The 15,207-nt window shown below is 30.9% G+C and overlaps 2 protein-coding genes across 2 annotated transcripts; one reads left to right on the top strand and one right to left on the bottom strand.

The window, feature by feature from the left end:
- Positions 1-9,782: 9,782 nt before the first annotated feature.
- Positions 9,783-12,469, top strand: LOC112028587 (uncharacterized). The gene is made up of 3 exons (XM_024061286.2): positions 9,783-9,993; positions 11,138-11,232; positions 12,091-12,469. The coding sequence occupies exons 2-3, from the start codon at positions 11,142-11,144 to the stop codon at positions 12,213-12,215; spliced, it is 216 nt and encodes a 71-aa protein (XP_023917054.1). The 5' UTR covers positions 9,783-9,993; positions 11,138-11,141; the 3' UTR covers positions 12,216-12,469.
- Positions 12,470-14,138: 1,669 nt separating this feature from the next.
- On the bottom strand, positions 14,139-15,207 carry LOC112028547 (major allergen Pru ar 1). Its single transcript, XM_024061246.2, has 2 exons — positions 14,911-15,207; positions 14,139-14,664 (listed from the first exon to the last, which is right to left on the bottom strand). Exons 1-2 carry the CDS (start codon positions 15,092-15,094, stop codon positions 14,366-14,368), a joined length of 483 nt encoding a protein of 160 aa, XP_023917014.1. The 5' UTR covers positions 15,095-15,207; the 3' UTR covers positions 14,139-14,365.

Below are 15,207 nucleotides of genomic sequence, written 5' to 3'. Positions count from 1 at the left end.
TCATTAAATTTTTTAATTCATGGTATGAGATTATGATTATATATATATATATGTATATATTTATATTTATATATAAAACTTCCCTAGTTAGAGTTTGATTAGTTTTAAGTTTAAATTTTGTATTATTATATTTAATTGTTGATTATTGGTTTAATTAAGTGAATATAATAGTTGATTTTATTGCATTATAAAGTTTTCAATGTCCTTTGTATAACAATCTCTATTTTATTTCTTACTTCTTTTGACCACTTTTTTATTTTCCCAATAACGGTTATTAATTGACGTTTGATTTCATTTCTTTTTTTCTTCCCTTGCTAGTTGTAAATTTTATAGTTATCAATAAGAAATAAATATCATGGATGGCTTAAATAGTTATAGATGTAGTTACGTTAGTGGTATGTCAAAGATTTTCTTTTTTTCTTCCTTCTGAATTTTCAAGGAAATATGAAAGACATTTCTCTAGTTTGGCCTCAATCAATTAAGATATCCATAATATATTAACGGAAATAATAATGAGCCTTAAATTTTTTTAATGTATGAAGTGGTTAGGTTATTGGTATGTCAAAGGCTTTATAAAAAAAATTTAAAAATAATTCCAAGGAAATGTAAAAGACCTTTTTTAGAAAAAAGAAATTGTGACTTTTTGAATTATAGAAATATGATTATTTTAATTAGCTTGTTTATAGATTTCATTATTAAGTTATAAACATCTAAATTAAAGTAGATGAATATATAAATACAAAATTATATGTAAAGTTATATCCACACAAGATAAATATGTATAGATAATTTTTTTTTTGATTATTCATAAATCATTATTTCATTGTTTACTTATAAATATCTATATTAAAATTTCTTTTTTGAAAAAAAAAATCTAAATTAAAATATATGAATATGTAAAGGTAAAATTATTTGAAAAGTTAAAACTGCTTAAGATGAACGTTTAACCACTGGTAAATGCGTGTTTTTGGAAGACTAAAAATATATACGATTGCTTTAGCTGAAACTATATAACTATGCCAATACTGTTGTGAGTGGTTCCATCATTTGCAAATGATCAAGTTTGGTGGCCTTAAAAAAACGTATATTTCATTTTGCAAAAAACTTTACATGAACTCTTTTATGACAACCTTTTTAATTTTTTTTTTCTTTTTGCTGAAACAACTTAAGAATATTAAGATTTAAGTTAACACATGTAATAGTTGTAAAACACGTCAGTGATATGAAAAATAGAAAGGTTTAAATATTTAAAAAACATTTTTAGTAGATTGTAATATAAAACATTTTTTTCTCAATATTTATGTAACTTTTCCCATAAGATCAATATTGTTGGCATCTTTTAAAGATGATACATAATATTTTTGAAAAGAAGAAGAAGAAGAAGCAGAGACAATACTAACACATAATATAAAATTATTAAGTTTGCATGATTTAAATTTGTGGCAAAAAATATATTAATGTATCTATGATAAAAGTTTTTATCTAAATGATATATAGTAGTTCATATTTTTTTTAGACTTGATTCAAAAAGTTCATTCTCAATAGCCTTTTAAGTCTACAAATTGCTCAATCTATGGGCCTAGACACATTCAAAGGGTGCTATCTAAATTATAAATTATATGATCCTTTATCACACAAATATTTTGATTCCTCCAATGTATGGTAAAGGAAGGCAAGTTTGTGTCTAGCCATTTTCTTGATTTGAGCTGCATAATTTAATAGTATGGAGAATGTGATTGGATTTAAATGTTGAATAAAATATGATGAGAGGGAAAAAGAGTAAAAAAAATAAAATATATAGTAATAAACATCAAGTTATCCAAGTTATTCTATGTAATAAAATAACATTATATTATTATGTACTATATGTATAATGCTATAGGATAATATTTAATCAAAGAGAACATAAAAGATAACAACTTAAAAGACAAAACTAAATTGTATCAATCCAAAGTAGAATTCTAATTAACACAAAAATTCATCAACCTAAAGAATTGATGCAATAAAAAAAAAAAATCAAACAAAAAATGAAAAACAAATTGAGAGAGAGAGAGAGAGAGAGGGAGAGAGGGAGAAGTAATATTTTTTGTGTGAGAAAACTATGCATAGGATGAAAAAGAAAATGTCAAATTTATAGAAAGATGTTGAGAATAAGAAGAGTCAAAATATAGGAAGATAAAAAGGTAGAGAAAGAATGATATCAACGTAAAAAGTAGTGGGGAGATGAAGAGGTAAAAGGGAGGGAGAATTTTGGAAACTTAATAATAAAAATAATGGTTAAAAGGTATTATAATTTTTAAATAATGGAGTTTTTAAGTCACCTTTAATGAGAAAATGTTTAAAAAAATATATAAGAAAAATTAGAAACAAAAAATGATGACGTGGCTGTTGATATGGTTCAATGTGAACATAGCAATATTAAATGCTACGATTCAGCTTTTAGTAATATATAGTAGTTCCTATTTTTTTTTTAGACTTGATTCAAAAAGTTCATTCTCAATAGCCTTTTAATTTTACAAAATTGCTCAATCTATGGGCCTAGACACATTCAAAGGGTGCTATCTAAATTATAAATTATATGATCCTTTATCACACAAATATTTTGATTCCCCTAATGTATGGTAAAGGAAGGCAAGTTTGTGTCTAGCCATTTTCTTGATTTGAGTTGCATAATTTAATAGTATGGAGGATGTGATTGGATTTAAATGTTGAATAAAAATGAGAGGAAGAAAGAGTAAAAATAAAATTTATAGTAATAAACATCAAGTTATCCAAGTTATTCTATGTAATAAAATAACATTATATTATTATGTACTATATGTATAATGCTATAGGATAATATTTAATCAAAGAGAACATAAAAGATAACAACTTAAAAGACAAAACTAAATTGTATCAATCCAAAGTAGAATTCTAATTAACACAAAAATTCATCAACCTAAAGAATTGATGCAATAAAAATAAAAAAAATCAAACAAAAAATGAAAAACAAATTGAGAGAGAGAGAGAGAGAGAGAGAAGTAACATTTTTTTTGTGAGAAAACTATGCATAGAATGAAAAAAAAAATGTCAAATTTATAGAAAGATGTTGAAAATAAGAAGAGTCCAAAATAAAGGAAGATAAAAAGGTAGAGAAAGAATGATATCAAGGTAAAAAGTAGTGGGGAGATGAAGAGGTAAAAAAGAGGGAGAGTTTTGGAAAATTAATAATAAAAATAATGGTTAAAATATATTATAATTTTTAAATAATGGAGTTTTTAAGTTACCTTTAATGAGAAAATGTTTAAAAAAAATATATAAGAAAAATTAGAAACAAAAAATGATGACGTGACTGCTGATATGACTGAACATAAGCGTAACTAGGGTTGTCCAGAGACCCGGCCAATCCGACCCACCCACCGTTGCCGACCGAATCCGACCCGCCGCTGACCAATCCGACTTCTCCGACGGATGGCGACGGGTTTGTTCCTCCAAAACCCGAGTTTGGTGGGTCGGAGGTCGGTTTTCCTTCTCCAGAATCCAATCAAACCGATTCGACCAACCCACATGATTTCCGGCGAGTTTTGGTAGATCCGGTGAGATCTAGACCATTTTCGTCAAGATCTCGGTGAGATTTCGTCGGATCTAGCCAAGATCTTGCCGAAAATGGCCTAGATTAGGCCGGATCTAGAGAAACCTCAAAGATTTTGGCCGGATTTTGGCCGTTTTCATGCATTTATTTTCGCCGTTTTCATGCTGGTTTCGTTGTTTTCTGGACTTTCGACCTCGATCGACTCGACCGCCGCTCGTTGATGGTCCGATCCGCCCGATCCGATTATCCCGGCGGTCGGCGGCGGGTGCATTTTTTTGTCACCTGATTCCGGCGGATCGGTTCCGGGTTGGGCATAAACCCGACCCAGACCAACCCGTGGACAGCCCTAAGCGTAACAACATTAAATGCTACGCTTCAGCTTTTAATAATATATAGTTATAGATTTGCAAATGATGTGTTCATTCATTTTTCTTTTTTGGATTAATTCTTTGTACAAACCACAAATGTTAATATTGTCGATTGTTAATAACGATGGGGCATCAAGAGTTATTAACACAATCTACAAATTAGTGGCAGCTCCAGGATTTTTGTTTAGGAGAGTAAATAAGAAATATAAATTATATAAAATCTATTAAAAAAAAACACTATAAGTTCATTTAACATATTTTTTCTAATACAATAACATATTAATTATTGTTATAAGTGAACTTTAATTATTATTACTTAGAATACTTTAATTTATTAGTTTTTTTTTTTTTTTTACTCTTTACCAATTTTTTATGAATTTGCAAGACATTTTGAGGAATTATTTTATATTTTCTTTACAACTCGTCATTTAAGGTATTGACCTACCCACGTAGCAACAACCACTCCCACACCCTTCGGTCAAAGACTCAAAAGTGCAAAAGACAAAACTCATCACTCAATAATATATGTCAAACACTACAAAAACTTAATAGTACGCGCGCGCACACACACCGTGATTCAGTGAACGTTTGGATAAAACTGAAAAAGTGTTTTCAACTGTATTGTATGTTTTTCAGTGGGTTCCGTGCATTGTTCACGAGACCCGTAAATACTTTATTTAGTAAAAAAAACTTTAAAACTAGGTCCTACGGTACTATTCACACATTTAAAAATTATTTTGTTGCAGTGTTTTCAATTTTCAACAATAAGCGGTATTCAAATAGACCCTCAGTGAAAGAAGTCTATCAAAACATTATAAACACACTCTCATAGTGAATGAAAGAGAGATGAAAATACCAGATCAAGCAGCAGCGGTGGTAGATCAGGGATAGTCCAGGTGTTGGCAATGCAGCGGTAGATTTGAGTAAGATGGCGGCAAACTATTTGTAGGTGAAGTGGCTACCTTTTTTCTTTGGGTTTGGAGAGTAAAGAGGGATAGTGGGTGAGGACAACATTTTTCTCTCTTAGGTTTGGTTTGGCCCTTTTTTTTTTTTTTTTTTTTTTTTTTAATTTAATTTTTAAAAAAATATTATATATATAATTTTTTTTTTGGGTCAAGGGGTTCATTTGAGCCCCTTGACTACAATGTAGAGCTGCCCCTATCTACAATAATCTTACATGTCATGTCTCGTCCGATTTGGGCAAAGAGAATATCTCGTTTAATGCCAAAATTATCAATATGCATGAATGTAAAAGGTAATGAAAGGAACACAAATATTTTCACAACTTATTATAATGGAAAGTTATGATTAAAATTGTACGAACCCAATCCATTAACCTTTGTATGCTTAAGAGTAATGTTCCCAATGCCAAGTCTGGGCCCATATCAATTTGGGGGACTAGTGCCTGGTCGAAGTCTAGTACTAGGCCGGGGTCTATAAATCACCTAGTGAGCATCGTTTGGCGACAGGTGCAAGTTTCAAGAGAGTTACATCAATCACGAGAAGTGGGTCCCATCTGGTCAGGAATATATCCCAGAGGGACCAACAAACATAAAAAGCCACCCCTTCATCATGACAACCCCACTAAAGGAAGTCTATAAATAGAGGCTGAGGGTGTGAGGGAGGGGGTTGGCAATTTTGGGGAGGATGGATACACGAGGGAAAAGAGAGAAACCAGCAAAAAGAGGTAAACTCAGCACTATTAATCTCGAGTCTTCTTGGGAAGCACACATAAAGGGTAATAGAATACCAATTGGGCTTGAAACACTTTCTCTTGGGCCGTTGGGTTGGTTTTTAGAGGTTTTCCCATTGAAGGAAATTCCAAACCTCTCAAAACTAGTAAATTGGGTGCTAGATTCAAAAATTCATATAGTACTTTGGGCCACAAAAATAACATTGCTTTTACATATATTCGTCACTAATATTACTTTTGTCATGCATCAATTGCAACATATCACGTTCTCATGTTACCAATTGAGAAAAAAAAAAGTAAAAATTTTGTTTCCTTATTGGACTATAAACAATCAACCATCATTTGGGGATCCCTACGAAATACTCAATAAATAATTACAAACTATTAATGTGATCTTTGTCAAGGGAATTCATTTTTTATTTTATTTGAGAAGTGTCAAGGGAACGAACCTCTGAATATAGCTTTGTGAAGACAATCAAATTTACTAGTAACAGAAAGGTAACAATATTACAAATTTTGTAAAGTCTCTTGTCAACTAGTAATAATATTACCAAAAAGATTCTAAATGAGAGTAAATCCTATTAACTCAACTAGTAAAATCTCTTCTCATCAAATAAGAGATATGAAGTTCGAACTTTGCTTACATTAAAAACCATTTGATGTCTTGTTTAGATGATAAAAATCAATTATCATGGAGAAGATGCCATATGTTGAAATTCTATTCTATCTATTAAAAAAATATTTATTTTCTTAAAAGACTAAATATTTCCAAATGGGAGATAAAAGAGATATAAATATAAAGGTGAATGTCAACTTAATATTAATTGAAAAGAAAAGTTTTATTTTTTTATTTTTTATTTTTAGAGAGTTTCAACCAATGACGTTTGCTTATGATGATGACTCTTTATGATTAGATCAAGACATAAATTGGTTTTGGGTGTTGGCGGGGATTGAACTTCAAATCTCTTATTTAGCTATTAAAGATTTTACGAATTGAACTAATTGGAAACGATAGTTGAAAAGAAAAGTTGAATACATAGCATACACACAGTAGCCAAAAAAAATCTTTATATTTTAGTTAGTCAAAGGATATTAATTTAGGGGCATAATTGTCACTTTAGAAAATAAAATTCTTCTAAGCCATAGTGGATCCCCATTTTTTAAAAAGGAAATTCATAAATTTCCAAATTGAGAATCCAATTGCCCATAGACATGGATTATCTTTACCTACAAAGATTGAAATGCTTAGAAATTTGAGAGGATTTACCCTAAACCAAAGGACTAGCAAGATAATATTTATTCCATTCCATTCCTCCAAAAAATGGGAGGAACACTCGTAAGCAACGTTATAAATATCATGTCAAAGAGCAATGCGATTTGCATAAGGGAATAGAATGTTTTACTACTCATTGATATCATGCACCTTTGGCATATATATTTGATAAAGCACAAATAGCCAATTTTTTTTTTTTTTTTAATAAATTTTTTTTCTTGTATCAGTCAAAATATCAATATCAGCTCAAACATTTGAAAGTTCTTCAATACGGTTATATAATTTATCTATAGGGAACATGCTCCCATTGATGTGTCAAGTACCTATTGGGAAAACTACATTTTAAACCAAGGTGGTCAATACCATACAAGTATCGACCGAATCGATACATGTACCAGTATTGAAACGTCAACGTTTCGTATCAGTTTAAATAGCGGGCATATCGGCCATGTACCAAGCGTATCGGCTGATTTCAGGTGTACCAACCGGTATAGAAAAAAGCTTTTTATTTTATTTTATTTTATTATTATTTATTTTAGTTTTGTAATTTTTGAATTTTTGTAAGGGCAAAATGGTAACTTACTTGCATTAACATATTAGTATTATTTATTTTCTTAGTATGCAATGAACAATTAAGCTTTCTGTCTTTTATATTATTATTATTATTATTTTTTTTTTTTTTGATGCTAAATCTAAACTACTACTACTACTATTTAAGGAGTTTCTTCGCTTCTCAAAAAAAAAAAAAATTTTAAGGAGTTTCTTCTGTTTGGATTGGATTTTTTTTTCCAAAATACCCTACAACCTATGTTTAAGTAAGGGCAAAACTTGGTAAAAATGCTTTTTTAACTTCCACTAAAACATTGCCTATAAAAGAGGACCACTCTCCATGATTCTCAAATTGCTTTATCCATTTATAAAAAAAAAAAATTAAAATTAAAACAAACACACAGTTCCTATACTGATAAAAACAAAAAAAAAACATATATTCTGTTATTGCAAAAAAAAAAAAAAAAAAAAAAAAACTCTGAACCCACATTTTAGTCACACACAACTCTAAACTTTTACCTAGCAATTTTAAATATCCCCATTATCATTAAGCAATTATTAAGCTGTTATGATGTTATCAAATTACTTTCCATCTCCAACTCTCTATATATATCATGTTGCTTCTTTTTTTTTTTTTTTTTTTTTGTGTGTGATGTGTATAATTCTCCCTATACCCGACTATCTAAAGAGTTCATTATCTACATTGGCCATGGTCAATAATATTTCAAATCATTGGCTTCTTTCTCCTTCAGGTTTGTATGAGTTTATTTTATATTTTTCTTTTGTTTTTATATAATTAATAGTGTACTTCATATATTGTAATTTTTTTCTTAATTTTATATTCACTATGAAATTAGAGGGTGGGAGAGAGAGACTTACTTTGGCTATGATATAGGTCAATGATGGCGTTATTCTTAGAAAGAGCATGTAATTAAGCAACTTAGCTCTATGTTGCTTCAAGTATTTTCTCTTTCAGGTTTGCTTTTTTCTAAATTATCTTTATCTTTATCTTTTTTATAATTCTTTTGTTAGCATTGTTAAGATTTTCATTATTAACATAATAAAGCATTGTGATAAAGTTACCTAATATATGTTAATACCTAATATATGTGTTAGATGAAGATGAAATTGCCAATTTTATTTTTGTGCTGCAATTAGTTATATGATTTTATTCCAATGTCACAAATTTTATGTCTTTAATTATTAACTAGTCTCTGATCACGCGCTCACGCGTGTGCTCCAAGGCTCTTCTATTTTTTTGGTAAAGATTAATAATTTGAATCCATTATAAATTAAGATTACTACATTTTCTAACCACAAAAAAACCTAAGGGAGTGATAAGTGTTATGTGTGGAGACAGGTTAATAATTTTAATATTTGGTACAAATGCATAACACTTATCACACCCCCTAGGTATTTTGGTTATTAGAAAATGTAGTAATCTTAATTTATAATGGATGCAAATTATTAATCTTTATCAAAAAAATAAAAGAGCCTCTAAGCACACGAGTACGTGCTTAGGGGCTAGTTAAAAACTTGAGATTTAATTTGTTACTTTCAAAACAACATGATTTAATTTGTTCTTTTTTGAAATTTCAAAAAGCTTAATCTATTACTTCTAAAATTGTAAGATTTTTTATTTTTATTTTTTCTGAATATTGTAAGATTTGGTTTGTTAAATCCTTTCTCAACCCCCCCCCCCCCAAAAAAAGAAAAAGAAAAAAAGAAAGAAAAAAAATTGTTACACCTCTAAATTCTAAATTGTAAGGTTTAAAACTTCAAAGTTATATTAGCCATTGTCAGGGAATTCTAGGTTTTTGCCCTTATTTTTCAAAAAATCTAGCAATATATCTCTGTTTTGAAACTATGTAAAACTCGATTGGTTTAAAATCGAGTTATGCTAAATGAAACTTAATTTTTTTTTTTTTTTGTGAAACTCGAGTTTATGGAACTCAAGTTCCATAATATTTTTTTTAATTAATTAATTAATTATTTATTTTTAAGTTTGATCCCCTATACTCGATTTTCTACAAACCGAGTTTTACATTGAAACTCGAGTTTTAAAATAGGAACAAAATTCTTTAGGGTCCGTTTGGTACTTGTGTTTAAAAACTGAAAATTGGTGTTTAAAAACTGAAAATTGTTATTTGAAAATATTTTTAAAAATACATGTAAATAAAAAAGTGCGTTGAAATACATAAAATATTATTTAAAAACTAAAAATAGTTGTTTGAAAATACAAACTAAACACTCTCAAAATAGTTTCAAAACAGAGTTGTATTGCTAGATTTTAAAAAAAATAAGGGCAAAAGCCCATTTGTACCACTTTAACAGTAGTTTAGGACACACTCATATGAGACGGCACACTGGGCTCAGTTGCAGTTTATTTTTTTAGAACACAGCTGATTCCTCTTTTTCTTTTTAGACAGTCACAGACTTACAGTGCAAGACAAGGAGCAAAGTTTCCGAGGCTTAGTTTTCCTTACGCCGGTAGTCTCTGCTCCTTAATCGCCGATTGAAATTACTGCAAAACCGAAAGGTACCTTTTTGTGTTTTTGGGTTTAGCCCATATTTTGTTGCAATTTATTTTGCGATATATCTTATGAATGGTTGTGAAATTTTTGATGATTGATGATGGGCATGAGTGTTTGTGTTTCGTTATACATTGCTCTTCTCTAAAGTTTATAGAAACGTTTTAAGACGGTTTTAGATTTGCAATTTTTTTGGTCTCTCTGGTACTTGCAAACCAAATTTTTGTGGGTTCGAGTCGGGTTAATTGCTAAAATCTCTCGTCGTCAAATAAAGAAAACCTGGGATCGAATCCGCCAGCACAAATCCTTGTTGAATGACTTGTTATGCTTCACTTAGTCAATGTCCTTAAAACACTTTAAAACCTTAAAAATTTAAACATGGCATTCGGTGTCTCGGTGAACTCCTCAATCATCTATACACTGTCAAGGTTTTGATTGTTTGCAGTTACAAACTTCTGGTTTAATCCCTTTAATAGATACAGTTCTATATATAATTCTAATCTTTTATATTTTCAAACTTTGTATTCTTATAATCATATAGTGCCTGGTTTAACAGCAGGGAGTTTCTTTTAGTTGTATTTCTCTAGAAATATCATCTAGATTGCAATTTTGTGAGAAAAGTTGGGCCAATTCTCTGTTGTTTATAGGCTACTAACTTCTGTTTTCCAGTGCATAAAACAAGTGGATTACCCATTTTAGTCCTCCTAGTTTCAAAATCCCTTGGTTTCCTTATTGAATGTATATGATTTATTTCACTTTCTCATTCTGTTAGTCCTCCTAGTGAATTGTAAAGCAAATAATAAGCTATTCAAATAACCCAAAAACAACTGTCTTATTGTTTCACAAACAATTATTGACCAATTGTGAGATATTATAATTCTCTCTTAATAACATTTTTTCAGTCCCCACCCCTCCAAAATGTCTTGTAGCACAGATATCACTTGCTAGTTGCTACAAAGTACAAACTATAGAGCCTTGAAGCCAGCCTTCCTAAAAATCTTACCTCTATTTCCAGAAGTGCCCTGGAACTTCCTAAAATTTGGTTTTATGTTTATATATATATATATATATATATTTTTTTTTTTCTATGTTTATATTATATATATATATATATATATATTTTAAAAAACCAAATTATGATCATATATGCAGAGAAATGAAGTTTCTGGATTGGTACTTAAAGATTGCGTTAATGTCAGCTGGTATTGGAGCTTCAATGGAGTTTTTTATGATCAAAACCGGCTTCTGTGTGAGAACCCTCCTTTTCATTGCACAATCTTATCCTTTTGTGTTCCTTTTTCATCTATGAACTTGATTGTATGATTTTAGCTAGAAAAATTCTTTAAGAAGCAAATTTGGTTTATGATTGTGTGAAACTTGGCCGCATTGAGTATTATACAGTCTTGGAAACTTACTTTGATTGATAAAGCAATCTGCTTTATTTTCCAATTATGTTTGTACTGGTTTGCATCAAGTAATGAGAGACTTGTGGCTACAAAATGCCTGTTTCACTAATTAAAAAGATCGTATCCAGTGCATAAAGCTTCCACATTTGTGGGGTCTAAGAGAGGTGATTTGTAGGCAGCCTTATCATCATTTATCTTTTGGCGCCTGTTTCAGTAATTACAATTTGAAAATTTCCAGAATCAGATTTTGATTATTTATATTGTCCATATTATAGTTTGCTTATAAATGACAAATCTTACTAATTATTAGAGTCGTATTGTCAAAGTGAAAACAGGTATTGTTTCTACTGAACCTCAGTCCTTGAAGTTCACCTAGAACTAGTTGTATAACTTAAGTTAGGTGGCCTCATTGGCATATGACATCACACTCGCATATTTTTTGTTACAGTATTCGATGATGGGTTGCTGGTTTCGTGCTTGTGATGAAGCTTCATCTTTACCAATTGAATGAGTTTTCCACCCTATCCAACTGCCTTCTTATCAGTAAATTTAGCTATTGTTAGTGATATAGCTATTATTGTTGTCAAATGTCATTTGTTGTCATTAGTCAATTCCTTCATTGACCCATTCTGTAAAGATTATTTGTTACATTCTGTCAATTGATTCTTATTCTAACAATGTTATTATGTTATTGTGCAGATGACAAAGTGACTGTTCTAGAGTCAGAGAAGAGGGCTTGGGAGAATTCCCCAGAAGCTCAGGCAATCAGGGAAGCACTTGATCCTTGGAAAAATAATGACGCTCAAGCAAGAAAAAATTCGTAGCTTTCTGCTGTTGCAGTATGCGTTCCTCAGGTTTATTTCTTTGATGGTTTAACAGTATCTTAGGACCTTTCTTGTGGATACCGATGCATTTTCTCACAATAATTGGACGAAACTAGTCTGTCTGAGTTTCAATGTTTCAAGCGTAATGGCCCAAATTGATATCTCCAGTGTAACCAAGTTTCCTGAATTATGAGACTGCTCCACAAAACAAAATAAAAATAAGTATTGTTCAATTCAGAAGGCTGTTTTTATCCTTTTCGTGGTGCTTTCTTTTTTTAAATTCCTGTATACCTTAAGAACAAATTTGATCTTACTGGTTTTCTCCCTTCACCTAAAATTAAAGACCCTGAGAAGTCCTTGCATTACAAAATCACAACCTAGGAACTACAGATAACAACTACAACTAGGAAACAGGTTACAGAACTCAGAGTAACTCTCTGCCTCAGTTACAAGCTAAGAACTAGCAGGACAAAAAGGATTTGCAGAATAGAACCTTCAATCTCAATTCTCAACTCTTATATTAGCTATAGAACAGGGCTTGCTACATTGACTGCTGATGTATTTATTATAGATAATTTCCAAAGAGTAATGAGCAATGCTAGAGACTAGAAAAAAATTCTTTAACTTGCTGAGGTAGGTACATGTGACTTAAGACAAGCAATAGGGTGGTACTTTAGTTTTAGGGCTAGTTGATGCTAAAAAAATCAACTCAATTTGAAAAAAAGTAACCGTCTCTACCTTTGTTCTAATTGGTTGAACCTATGCAGAAGAGTCGAAATTGACCCCTCAAGATCGATGTAATTATCTGTTGATATCCAAATTAGATTTATAATTTTCTCTTTTTAATACGGGTTGGGTTCAAGTTACACCTGGTGTAACTCTAAGCAATGTTACACTACTTAATATTTTTTAATTGGATACGAATATTAACAAATTCACCGTTAGATTACATTATCTTTGTATATTCTTTACGCTTGTAAAATTTCAAGGTGATCAAAAATTAATATCCATGTCATCAATCAATTGTTAAAATTCAAATTTTTGTAGTTTAAAATAATGCATAAAATATGAATTTATGGATCAAATGGTAAACAGCATCCGATTGATATGAAAATTGGCATGTATGTTAAGAACATATAAAACATGTAATTCAACGGTTGAATTTTCAAAATATTAATTTAATAACAAGTTATTGGATGGTGTAACATTGCTTAGAGTTACACCAGGTGTAACTTGAATCCAACTCTTTTAATACATTTTAATCAAAATTTGGCATATGGTTAGTAAATCAATAATCAAAGTTATCAATTTGTAATATTTAAAGATGATAGAGAAAGATTTGTAGTATTGTTACCTTTCTGTTACAATTTGTCAAGATTTGTAATAATCAATGCCCTTTCTGTAATATTGTTACCTGTCTGTAATATGGTGGTTATTTAAATTGATTGTCTTCACAAAGCTATATTTAGAGGTCCTTACCTTGACAAAGGTCACATTAATAGTTGAAATTATTTATTGAGAATTTCATATGGATCTCCAAATGGTGGTTGATCATTTACAGTTTAATAAGGACACTAAATTTTGACATTTTATTTTTTACAATTGGTAACATAATATGTTGCAATTGATGCCTAACAAAAGTGATGTTAGTGACTAGTATTTGTAAAAGCAATGTTACTCTCACAACTTGCCAGTATTGTAAGTTGTGAAAAAGGGTTTTGACTTTTGAAAATAATTGTCCTATCATTGCCTTCTACAGTCATGCATATTGATAGATTTGGTGTTAAAGTTAAACGACATATTCTCTTTTACACAAATCGGATAAGACATGACATGTAAGCTTATTGTTGAGTTCGTTAATGATACTCTATGCCCCATCGTTATTAAAGGAAAATGAATGCACCTATCATTTGCAAGTAATAGTAAGATTTCCAACTGATTTTTCATTATTTGTATGTATACAAAAGTAATACAACATTCACGTTTCACTCTTCCAAATCTCAAGAAAGCAGATGATGATCCCAAACCACAAACTCCTTTATTTGCAAACCTGAGGCAGTATTGGCAAGCCATAAAACAAAATAAAACCCACAACCTTTACTCCTTATAGTCACGAATGCGAAGCGCGCGCGCGCACACACACAAAAGGTTTAGTTGTAGGCATCAGGGTGTGCCAAGAGGTAGGCCTCAATAGCCTTGAAAAGTCCTGCAGCCTTTTCTTTTCCAGCCTTAATTTGCTCTTCCTTGATCTCATGCGCTCCCTTTGTGTGGTACTTGCTGGTGCTCTTCAAGACGGATCCTCCATCATGGCTTGCCACAATCTTGATCTCATATGAGATTTTCTCGAGTACTTCACTCAAAGCATCACCCTCAATCACACTGTAACCATATGTGAAGTTTGCGTGGTCGACCTCATCAATTCTATGCTTCACATACTTGAATTGACTGCCTGAAAAAATATAGTAAAAACCTTTGTTACTCACCTCTTCTCTAGGATTCAAATCCAGGTTATCCATTTATAAGAGAATCAAATAATGCCATTGAATCACAAAACTCTTAAAGAATATTTTTTTAATTTTTAAGAATGAAAGATGATAGTAATGACATTTTTTCTCGCCTTCTAAAAAACAAGATAAGTACTTCTAAATTGCTAAACAAATGATGTGTTGGAGATGAGAATATAAACGAATTATACCTTCGCCAAAGGTTATCTTCTTGATGGTTCCAGGGCCTCCATTTCCTTCAATGATTTCAGCACTCTTAATGGCATGAGGTGCAACCTTTGGGATGAGATTGTCAGCATCAAGGACAAAAGCCTTGAATAGCTTGGCTGGTGGTATAGCAGAGGTGGTCTCGGTCTCGTATGTGAAAACACCCATGATGCCCTTGAGAGTTTGAAACTGGAAAGTGATGAAATGAAGATTGAAAGGAGGGTTGATTGAACTTGGGAGTGTTTGAGTTGGCAAGAAGTGAGTGCTAGAGGGTGGTACTT

The sequence above is a fragment of the Quercus suber genome, unplaced genomic scaffold (assembly GCF_002906115.3).
Source record: "Quercus suber isolate HL8 unplaced genomic scaffold, Cork oak 2.0 scaffold_67, whole genome shotgun sequence".
NCBI classification, from domain to species: domain Eukaryota; kingdom Viridiplantae; phylum Streptophyta; class Magnoliopsida; order Fagales; family Fagaceae; genus Quercus; species Quercus suber.
Note: the sequence above shows the minus strand (reverse complement) of the source record. Positions and strands in the feature narration are given on the sequence as shown.

Bases quoted from the DNA above. Each gene is read 5' to 3' on its own strand.
- LOC112028587 (XM_024061286.2), top strand. From the start codon at position 11,142: ATGAAGTTTCTGGATTGGTACTTAAAGATTGCGTTAATGTCAGCTGGT. The intron at 11,233-12,090 runs GTGTGAGAACCC...GTTATTGTGCAG, and splicing joins TATGATCAAAACCGGCTTCT to ATGACAAAGTGACTGTTCTA.
- LOC112028547 (XM_024061246.2), bottom strand. From the start codon at position 15,094: ATGGGTGTTTTCACATACGAGACCGAGACCACCTCTGCTATACCACCA. The intron at 14,665-14,910 runs GTATAATTCGTT...ATATTTTTTCAG, and splicing joins GAAGATAACCTTTGGCGAAG to GCAGTCAATTCAAGTATGTG.